At 59.2% G+C, this 10721-nt stretch overlaps 1 protein-coding gene across 5 annotated transcripts; it reads right to left on the bottom strand.

The window, feature by feature from the left end:
• Window positions 1-593: 593 nt before the first annotated feature.
• Window positions 594-9454, bottom strand: SDS (serine dehydratase). Of its 5 annotated transcripts, none has more exons than XM_001490154.6 (8): window positions 9253-9454; window positions 6276-6430; window positions 5834-5873; window positions 5446-5585; window positions 5256-5347; window positions 4278-4505; window positions 2042-2166; window positions 594-1289 (listed from the first exon to the last, which is right to left on the bottom strand). In XM_001490154.6, the coding sequence occupies exons 1-8, from the start codon at window positions 9347-9349 to the stop codon at window positions 1090-1092; spliced, it is 1077 nt and encodes a 358-aa protein (XP_001490204.5). In that variant the 5' UTR covers window positions 9350-9454; the 3' UTR covers window positions 594-1089. The 5 variants fall into 5 exon arrangements, with proteins under 5 accessions (XP_001490204.5, XP_070131547.1, XP_070131549.1 ...); XM_070275446.1 differs by having other exon boundaries at window positions 594-1355; window positions 9253-9443; XM_070275448.1 differs by having other exon boundaries at window positions 594-1355; window positions 5976-6430; window positions 9253-9393.
• Between the last annotated feature and the right edge of the window lie 1267 nt (window positions 9455-10721).

Genomic DNA, 10721 nt, shown 5'->3' with positions numbered 1-10721 from the left:
TTCACTCTGAACTTGGGGATCCAAAAAAGTGCGCTGGGGCTGCTGTGGGTGGTGTGGGGACGTCCTGAGTGGGGTCCCTCGCCTACTCGCAGGCCTCCAGGCCGCCCGGCAGCTCCTCTGTCTGTTTTGTATGCCGGCTTTAGCACACACTCTCCTCGGAAGAGAGGGTTTCCTGTTTCTGGAGAGTTTGCACGACACTGACTTCAAGTCCACTCTTTCCCTGTCCCGGAGATGGGCGTCGTCAGTGTACACACCCCCAGGGATGGGGGGCTCACTACTCTGCTCCCATGGGTCTGACTGTTATTGGGAAGGACGGTCTGCCTCTTCTGCCTCCCCAGCTGGCTCTCCCATGGAGACAGCCCTTGTCCCACCCCGAGCCCTCTCGTGCAGCGCCACTTCCCTGCCCTGCTCCCCGCCAGGCCAGGATGCCCCGTCCCGGCATACCAGCCCAGCTGGGGTCGGGGTCCCGGCCTCCCTGTGGGCTCCCGAGGAGAGGACGGGGGGCACTTGCTGTTGAGAGCTGGGCCGAGAGCAGACGTGGGGGTGAAGGAGGGGAGGGAGGAAGACAGCAATGATGGAGAAACCGGAGGATCTTCGTTTCATAAATATTTCTCTTTGTCAATGAAAAAGTTTGTACGGTAGAAAAATGAGGAAGGATGGGGTTTCGGGCTTCCTGGGAGGAAGGACGAGGTGGTTCCTCAACCCTGGACCACAGCCCTGTCCACCTTCCCTGGGGGAAAGGCCTGGGGTGGGGACACGTCTCTTCCATCCTGGTCCCTCCCGCCCACGCTGCTCTGGGGCCTGGTACATTGTGTGTGGCGGTTGTCACTCTGTTAAGGACCGTCACAGAGCGGCCACACAGACGGCCAAGAGCTTCAGTTCACAGCTTCACTGGCTGCTGACCGCCAGGCCCCGCCTCCGGGAGCGCTGGCCCCTCGGCACAGCGTCAGAGAGGACAGGAGGGTGACTGGCTGGCCCGGCCACAGGCCCACAAGCGGGCACGAGAATACGGTGTGCAGCGGGGAGCTGGTGAGACTCCGGCCCCTGCAGGGGTCTCCCGGGCAGGGATCGGCACACGGGGAGGCGTCCTCACTGGGGCAGCCCGTCCTTCATGCCCAGCTGCTCCCTCAGCTGGGCCAGGCTGATGTTGCTGCCCCCACAGACGATGACCACGAGCGAGGACAGCGGGGCACGGAGCTTCCCCTCGCCCTGCAGCTTCTGCACCACGTGGCTGTAGACGGCGGCCAGGGCTGCCCCGCAGGCGGCCTCCACCAGGATCTTTTCGTCATCTGCCCGAGGAGGGGGAGGTGAGGGCGGGGCCCGAGTTCCACAGGGTGCAAGGGGACTGTCGGGCCCTGGGTAAAGCGTGGGGTTTATGAGCCAGTCCACTCTTGGCCTGGCCACAGACTCAGGTCCTGGACCAGCCCCATCGTTACCCTAGACGGACCTCCCAACCTGAGCCAGGGCTAGGTTTCATCCTGATGCTAACATTGATAAAATGGTGATAGTCGCCTGAGCACTGTGTTGAGAAGGATTCTGAGGCATCGCCTGAGTAGGAGAGCCGTGGTTGATTAGCCAAACTGACTGCCAGTGCAGGAGAATTAGGTGGCAGCATATCTGCGACCCTGTATGCATGTGTGTGCACGCAGGTGTGTGTGTGCGTGTGTGTGTCTGTTTGCCATCCCTGTCCTAGGCTGAACCTAGAAAGAGTCCCACGTACTTCCAGACCCACCCCTGAGCCCACAGCTGAGGCCCATGCTTTCCTTTTTCACCCTGGCTACCAGGAAGCTCAGAAGCAACCTTTTTAAAATACTCAGTTACTGTCCCCTACTGTCATGGTTATCAAACATCTTCATTTGTGGCTTTGGCCCTCCCATTTTTACCACTGCACTGTATTCTCTTCATTAACGGGAAGTTCTAGGAAGGGACAGGAGACAGAACTGTGAGGGAAGTTTGTGGTGAATGCAATCCTGTGGCCTCAAGTGGACAGCAAATTAGTTCCTGGACCAGTGGGTCAGGTCTTGAAAGGACTTGCACGTACCCAGGAACTTCTCCACGGCGGCCACTGCCTCCTGGTCCGAGACAACTTCAGAGAAAACGGGGTGTTCCCGAAACAGCTTCAGGGCCTCAGCCGCCACAGTCTTCACACCCAGGGCCTTGGCGACACTGGCAGGGGAGTGATGGAGGAGGGGACAGGAATGGGGGAAACAGAGAGAGGAGGGAGGCAGAGGTCGGGATGGGGGGGAGAGACGGAGACGGGGATGGGTGTGAGAGGGAGGAGGCAACTGGGGCTCCGCAGGCGGGGGCACGGGGCGTACCCTCCGCAGCCGTGAAGCACTGAGAGGTCCCGGGGGCTCCCCGGAGCGAGTGGGGTCCTCTAATGAGGCACAGGTTGCTTCAGTGGGGCAAACGGTGTCATTTTCTGTTCAACATCAGCTCAGGAGCAAGTGCCTGGAAGGCCCCCTTGCGGTCCCCCAGAGGGACTCCCAGCCTTTGCTCCGGGCTGTCACCGCCACCTGCTTCACCCACACTGAGCTTAGCACCGCTCTGCTGGCCCAAGGCCTGCCCGCCCTTCAAGGCTCAGGATTAAGGCCACCTCCTCCCAGGAGTCCTCCAGGGGGAGCACTCAGTCCCGCGGCCCCACGTGGAATTCTCCAACGGTCCTCCCCCTGAACACAAGCATAGCGCTGACTTCTTGAGAAGTACTGGGTGCTGAGCACTTCACAGGTGTCATTTAACTCTCGCAACAGTTCCTGCTGTTAGTTGGTTCGATTTTATAGAAGGAGAAACTGAGGCAGAGAGCACGCAGTGACTTGCCCGAGGTCCCGCGTGGAGGGAGCAGTGGTGCTGTGGCTGCCGGCAGGGTCCTGTGACTAGGACCTGCGTGTGTAACCAGCCTGTTCCATCCCCCACCTCCCCGAGTCATCCCTGGCTGCTCCCATCTCCCCGACTCGCCCATGTGCATCCCGGGGTCTGGACCACCTTAGCCCTTAGCCCAGCGTGTGGCTCAGACTTGGCGCTCAACAATTATTTGTTCAGTCCCAACAGTGTGGGATCAGAGGCCAGCACGGTGGCTCCGGGGCACCGGGCATGGCAATCCAGAAGTTGTTCTTACTCAGACTCAGTGGCCCCTATCTGTGGCAGACATGTCGGCCCCATATCTATTCCAGCTGCACACATGGAGGCCTGGTGGGAAGACATTTCGCAGCCACCCCTGCAGTAGGTGTGGCCATGTGACCAAGTTCTGGCCAATGAGAGGTAAGTGGAAGTATTGTGTCTGTCTTTAAAGGAGGGGCATAGCTTCTGCCCTTGCTTCCACCTTCCTGCCACATGGAGTATGGGTGTGATAGTTGGCACTTAAGCAGCCATTTTGGGCCATAGGCTACATGATGAGGATGATGGGGCAAAAAACTCAAGGAATCTGGGCCGCTGCCTTCAGGGTGCTGCCCTGGGACTGCCTGCCTGCCTCTAGACTTTTTTTAAATTGAGGTATAATTGACATATAACATTATATGGAGTTTCAGGTGTGCAACATAATGATTCACTATTTGTATATATTGTGAAATGATCACCACAATACGTCTAGGTAACTTCTGTCACCTCACATAGTTACAATTTTTTTCTTGCGATGAGAACTTTTAAGATCTATTCTGTTAGCAACTTTCGAATATGCAATACGGTATCATTGACGATAGTCACCAGTCTGTACATTGCAGCCCCAGGGCTTATTTATTTTTTAACTGGGAGTTTGTACCTTTTGACCCCCTTGACTCATTTCGCCCATCGCCCGCCCCCCAGACTTTTTTTTTTTAATATAAAAGAGGAAATGAAGTTCAATCTTGTTTGAGCCACTGTTATTTTGGGCTCCCGTATAATGCGGCCAAACCTGATCCTAATGAAACACCATCAAAGGTGTGGGGCTGGGACATGAGCCCGGGCACTGTGTTTATTCCTCACTGTCCCCCAGGATCAGCCAGCGTCTTGCACAGATTAGGGGCTCGGTAAATGGCTGGCAAATTAATGAGGTGTGGAGCCCTCCCCCAAGGATCAGAATGAATGACTAGTGTTAGACTTTTCATGTGCAGAAGTGTGACGTTCACGGTGCTGAGCCACATAGACTTGGGTTGGGTCCCAGCAGTACCACCCATGGACTGTGACTCTGGGCAGGTGACCGAAGCCTTGGTGTCATCACCTGTGAAATGGTACTGGTGTCGGGACCTGCCCGGCAGCCCCCAGGCTGGCTGACCACCCGACGGGGCCCTCCCTCGGCTGCTCACCTGGTAATCTGGGGCAGGGAGACGAGCTTGCCGGCAGTGGTGGCGGCGTGGAAGCTGTGGGCTCCGAGGGTCTCCATGGCGATGACGGGCACATCCCCCCAGCCCACCTCCTGCAGCCCCTGGACCACTCCGCACAGCAGGCCCCCACCGCCCACCGACAGCGCGATGGCCCCCGGCTTTGTGCTCAGGGTCTCCTTCAGCTCTCTCACGATGGAACGGTGGCCTTCCCTGCAGGGGGTGGGAGGGTGGCAGGTCAGGGTTGGGCTTCTTGGGGACAGCAGGCGGGGCTCCTGGCGGTGCCACTTGCCCTTATCCCAGGCAGCTGACGGGCCTCGGGGCTAGTCCCCTCCTCCCCGACTCCGCCCAGATCTCCAGCTGCCAGCAGCTGCCTCTCCCCCGAGGGCTCTCTCTGCCACCGCAGCTGCCTATGAATGTGACAACCGGCGGTGCCAGCAGACGACAGCCCCCAAGGACACCCCCTGAGAATAGCCCCCAGCCAGTGACGATGAGAATGAAGAGTTGCGGGTGTTGCTGTCTAAACTCCAGCATCCTCTCGCACGGGTGGGATAACTCTGGTTCATGTTCCACACTGGCTCCCAGGGGCCCCCCGAGGGTTTCGGCTCCAGCTGCCCCCAGCAGCCGCCTGCCCAGTTGAGCCTTAGTGGCTTCCTTCCTTCCCCACGCCGCTAACGAATCACCTCCCACGCAAACTGCTTTCTGTGAAATCTTTGTCTCGGGTCTGCTTCCCGGGGGACCCAGTGGCAGATTCCTGTGTCTCTGAGCTTGTGTGTTGGCTCATGGGAGTGTTGGGTGTGGCCACGGCGAATGGGCGTTGGGGCACGTGCGTGTGCGTTTTCTATCTGCTTGTGCGTGTGCTTCTACACGATGCCGTGCACATGCGTGTACAACTGCCGCACATGATGGTGTGCTTTGTGGTAGGTGCCCAGGGGTGGAGGGGTGGCCCCGGGCTCTGCGTACCAGATGAGGGGGTCGTCGAAGGGAGAGATGTAGACCCAGCTGGGGTTGTTCCTCGCCAGGGCCTTGGCCAGCTCGAAGGTGTCATCCAGCATCTGCAAGACCACAGGGGAGGTGGCATGGGGTGAGGCGCCGGAGGACCCTGCCCTGCCACCAGGTGCCCTCTGTGGCCCCCGCCCCGGTCAGCACTCACCTCACCCGCCACCTTGACCATGGCACCCTCATTCTTGAGCCGCTCGATGGTGACGGCAGGGGTGGTGCTGGGCACAATGATGGTGGCGGGAACGCCCAGCTTCCTGGCGGCGTAGGCAGCTGCCATGCCTGCGTTGCCCGCTGCCAGGGGTAGGGGGTGGAGAGAGCGTCAGTGTGGGAGGAACCGGGAGCCTGGCTGGGACCATTCAACCCAACCTCAGGGCTCTGAACTCCCCTGGGTGACCGCCGGCCTCCCCCTGGAATCCAAGTTGGGACTGCTATAGATGTTTGCCACAGCTCATTGCTGGGGAAACCAGGGCCCAGAGAGGTGGAGCACTTGGCCCCGGGACACACAGCAGAGGACAGGAAGAGGCATGCAGGCCACCTACCCGAGCAGCAGATGAAATGTTTACAGCCTCGCTCAGCCCACTGTGGAGGTAAGTGGGGAGGGGTCAGGCCCACCTCAAAGTCTGTCCCAGGGCTTTCCCCTCCCACCTGGAATACCTCCTACTGTTTCCAAGTTATGCTGACCTCTCCTTCCTGCACACAGAATTGTACTGCCCTGGCCTCTGACATCCTCCCTCCCCGAAGAGGCTGGTTCAGGGACGGGTGAGGGAGAGGCCGGCACCTGGTGGCTCTGGGGTCAGCCCAGGAGGGGACCTCACGGACGGGCACCCCTCAACCCGAGGAGGTGCTAATGGTGGATGCTCAGGCATTGTGGGGAGTTAGAGGCCCAGCCTGGAAGCCCGAGACTTCACGCAGCACTCGCCCTGCCCTGTCAAGGAGAGAGGACCTGGCGCCCCCGCCCTGCTGACGGAGCCCGTCCTGTACCGTCCTGCAGAGGTGCCCGATGCCCCGGATCTTGAAGGAGCCGGACGGCTGGGCGCTGTCCATCTTGAGGTAGACCCTGGTGCCGGCCACTTTGGACAGGGACGGGCTGTCCCGGACCGGGGTCTGCACGTGCAGGGGCTCTGTGGACATCATTGCTGGAGGAAGGAAGGAAACCCGGAGGGTTGGAGGGTGGCCCTGGTGCCAGCGCAGCCTCTCGGTGTGGCTGTGAGTGACCCTGTTCCTTCCCTTCCCAGGAGGCTGGGACAGGGCCCGGATCACAATGTCCTGGAGACGGGGTCAAATCTCAACTCGGCCTCCTCCTCACCGGGTGACATCAGACAAGTCATCTCCCCAGGGCCTCAGCTGCCTCATCTGTAAAATGGGGATAAGGACCCCCCCAACACCCACCCTGCTGGGAGGCTCGACCCTCAGCAAGAACACTCAGACCCCACAGCTTTGGAGGGGCGTGGGGGGGAGGGCGGTGCAGGTGCTGACTCAGAAGGAATGGCAGGATGGCTCAGTGGGTAAAGCAGGGGCGGGACATCAGGTCTGGGCTATGTGTGCGAAAAATGTGGACACACACAGTTCACTTGCTTCCACGTGCATGGAGCATCCCAGGACACACACGCGAGGAACTAGTCCGGGCGGGGCCTCTGGGGAGAGCGGGCGCTCCGAGTTCCCTTTTGTGCTGTTCGATTGGCCGCGGGCACATATTCCTTATTTAAATATGTGTGTATTTTAAAACAAACTTTTGGAAAGCCCTGTTCCCTGTTTTAAATTATTTTATTTATATTTATTATTTTATTATTATTTATTATTATCCAGCTTCTTCTTCTTATCATGTTTTAATAATAATCACTATAGTACTTAATGATCACTTATAAAGTGATCACCATGTGCCAGGCACTGTTTTCAGTTTGGCAGATATTAATTCATTGCATCCTTTGGACAACCCTAGAGATGCCGCTACCGCCCCATTCTTCTGATCAGGAGACAGGCTCCCATCATGTTTTCCAGGATGGCTACATAACCTCCTCCCATCCCACAGGCACCGCTTTCGAGGCGCCACTGACGAGCTCTCTGCGGGAGGAGGGGTCTATGTGTCCTCCCCTGGCCCCCGGGGGGCCTGTGGCTGCAATGGAGGTGACGGTGTGACGTCCGAGCAGTGGTGTGCTGGTGAATGGTTAACAAGGGGATCTCTGAAGGAAAGCGAGGCCCCGACTGCAGGGCGTGCCCTTCCGTGACGCACGTCCCTCGCCGAGGCCAACATGATGCAATGAACACGGACAGGCACAATCCACTCCCAGAGCCAGTGTAAGCCAGCTCCAGGGCCCCACCGCCCCCAGGCGGGGTCACAGAGGCCACACAGCCTGGCCATCTCTCCGGGAAGCTCCCTCTCAAGGCGCAGCCACCGAGATGGGAGTAAGCCCAGGCCACGTGCGGAGGCCACATATGGGCGTCCCAGTGACCACTGATGGCCAATGTCAACTGCCAGATAGGGGACACCACTTTGAGATGGCTCCAGCCCAGCCCCCGTCACACTGCAACCATATGAGAGCCCAGTGGGGGCTGCCTGGCTGAGCCCAGAACCACGACAGGTAACAGCGTGATGATGGCTGTCATTTGAAGCCGCTACATCTTGCAGTAGTTTGTCACCCAGCGATGGGGACTGGAACATTAATGTGCCTTGCCCAAGATCACACAGCGGGGGGTTGGGGGGGGGCAGGATCTGAACCCAGCAGTCCGGTTCCAGGGCCGAGGCTCCCTCTAGGACACGTGGGGGTGGCTCAGGCCCCCTGGGAGACGGAGAAGTTGAGGTGGCCCAGCCTTTCCATCTTGTCCTCTCTCCTGCTGAGAATCATGGGGGAGGCTGATGCCCCCCGACTTGGGCTGAGCCAGAATTGATCAGCGGGTAGTTGGGTGAGCGGCCTCTCTGGTCCCCCCCCCGCCCTGTACCATCCCGGAAGGCCAAGCCCCCACCGCGTTTCCAGTGACACTGTCTGGTCCAGCCCCCTGCCCTGGCCCTCCTGGCTCAGGCATCGCCTCTCCCAGATTGGGCCAGATATGCCTGGGTCAGAAGGAAAGTAGGCGGTGGGATTCCTGACACCCCCCGGCCTTAGAACCCCCCAAATGTTGGTATCCCATGTCTGTCCAAATTAACCGACATTCAGGGCCTGGGAGGGGGCCCAGACAGACACCGCCTCCCCTCTAGATCTTGTGAATGAAAGCTAGAGACTGGAGGCACTCCACAAGGGGCTTCCCCCATCGGTCTGAATAGCTCTCAGCTCCTGGGGGCTTTCCGCAAGCCATGGCCTCCCCCCCAGCCACCCCCCAACCCCCTGTTCTGGCGGACTGGACCTTAAAGCCCTGGGTCTTGTGAAGTCACCAAGCCCTGGCCTCAGGGATCTCTCCCGGTTGGAGGTGGGAAGTGTCAACCACGAAGACCCCTTACCGCTGGTTTGGGAAGCCCCTCCCACCACCTGCCTCTGTTGCAGCATCAGATGCCTTCAGTGAGGCAACAGGGACCCCTCGCGGGCATCACCCCTCGCCCTGTGTGAAGCCAGCACCTGTAAACTGCCCCCACCCCATTCCCACCCTGCTACTCTCGCCCCTGAAGGGGAGACTTCAGAAAGGGACGCTAGCCAGGCGCCCCACCGTCAGAAGTCACTCCCCTCTCACTCGGCTCACAGTCAGAGCTCAGTAAAAACGAAATATGATGACTTCTGGACCGGACACTTTAAATGCACTATCTCATTTCACCCTCACAGAAACCTTATGAGGAAGGTCCTATGACCGTCCCCATTTTATAGATGAGGAAACTGAGGCACAGAGCTGGATGTGAACCCAGGCAGTCTGGCTCCAAAGCATGGGTTTTTATGCCCAACAGACTCTTTCTACCTGCCCTTCTTCCCCTGGGAAGCCCCGGCTGGCGCAGGCACTCCGGTCCTGGGGTGGGGCTGAGGATGGGGCCGCTCACCTGGCAAAGCGATGGAGCGGGGCGCTGGGTAGAGCGAGTAAGCCAAGGAGGGATGACTGGAGATGGTCCAGATGGATAGACTGGGCAGATGGCCCATGGACAGATGGAGGGTAGGTGGACAGGTGGACTGTCTTCTGAACTGTCCCAGGGGCTGCCCATCCGGGCTTTATTCAGCGGGTGCCTCCGCGCAGCCAATGGGGCCCCAGGGCTGGCCCCGCCCCCGCCAGGCCCCGCCCCCTGGCCTGAAGCCGCTGGGGGCTTCCAGGAGGGGGCAGGGAGGCTGGCTGTGCATTTCCCTCCGGCAGCTTCCTCCCATCTCTCCCTCCCTCTCCTCTCCGCATGGCCACTTCCCCTTCCCGGTCCTCAGCTTCCTTACTTGCGAATGGGGCCCATACCTACTTCCCAAGGGCTGTGAGGAGCTTACAGGAGGAGGGCCAGGAGAAGGCACTTAAAGTCGTCAGCATGGCACATAGTAGGCACCCAAGGAACAAACCCCAGGAGGAAGTGGGTACTATCATTATCCCCATCTTACAGAAGGGGAAACTGAGGCACACAGCTAGTGAGAGGGATGAGCCGACACTTGAATCCAGCAGTTGGACTCCCAAACCTGCAATCCGAACGCAGTTCCTTATTGCCTTCCCCGTCATCTTTTAGGACTCTTTTGTCATAAAGCAGCAGATGGGTAAGACCTAGGCGGGTCAGGGTTCAAATCCCCGCTCTGCCATTTACTAGCTATGGCCCTGGGCAAGTCACATGGTCTCCTGGAGCCTCTCTTTGCTCATCTGTAAAATGGGAATGGGAATGGGAATGGTCCCTCCCTCCTAGGATTAGGTGACACGATGATGGATGTATGTAAGGGACCGGAAACTGAGAGAGTGCTCAGTGTCAGCAGCCATCCCCACCAGCCTCATCATCACCATCTTCTTTGTCATCACAGAACCGGAACTCACTCCTGGCCCCATGCCAAGCGTCTTGTCTGTCCCTGGCCGTGTGCAGGGGTCTGTACATCCACCGGGGTGGTGCACACAGACACAGGCACACAAACACACACACAGGCCCGGCCGGCTCTCTCCCGGGGTCCCCTCAACAAAGCCCTCTTGTCTGGCTGGCCGGGACGAGAATGTTGATGAGAGAGAGGGCAGTGAGGGCACCAACAGGCGCACAGCCCCCTCTCCGTGGGACAAGCTGTCCTCTCTTGGAGGCCCCGTCTGACTGTCGCAGGCTCTCCCGAGCCCCCTCCCCAGTGGGACGTCTGCGGTGGGCACTGAGGATACAGGATGGCAGAGCCGAAGTGCTGTGGGCATCCTGCAGCTCACGTGGAGACCCAGCCTCCCTGTGTGCATACAGCCGGCACTCTCGGTGCCCCAGCATCTGCTTGGCCTGATCCCAAGCCAACTGTTTCCCCTGTGGGGTTCTCCTTAACCCTCACACAACCAGGGGGACGGGCATGGTGGGTCCCAGGTCCCAGG

Source organism: Equus caballus, chromosome 8 (assembly GCF_041296265.1).
Source record: "Equus caballus isolate H_3958 breed thoroughbred chromosome 8, TB-T2T, whole genome shotgun sequence".
Classification (NCBI taxonomy): domain Eukaryota; kingdom Metazoa; phylum Chordata; class Mammalia; order Perissodactyla; family Equidae; genus Equus; species Equus caballus.
This window is presented reverse-complemented; position numbering and strand designations above follow the sequence as displayed.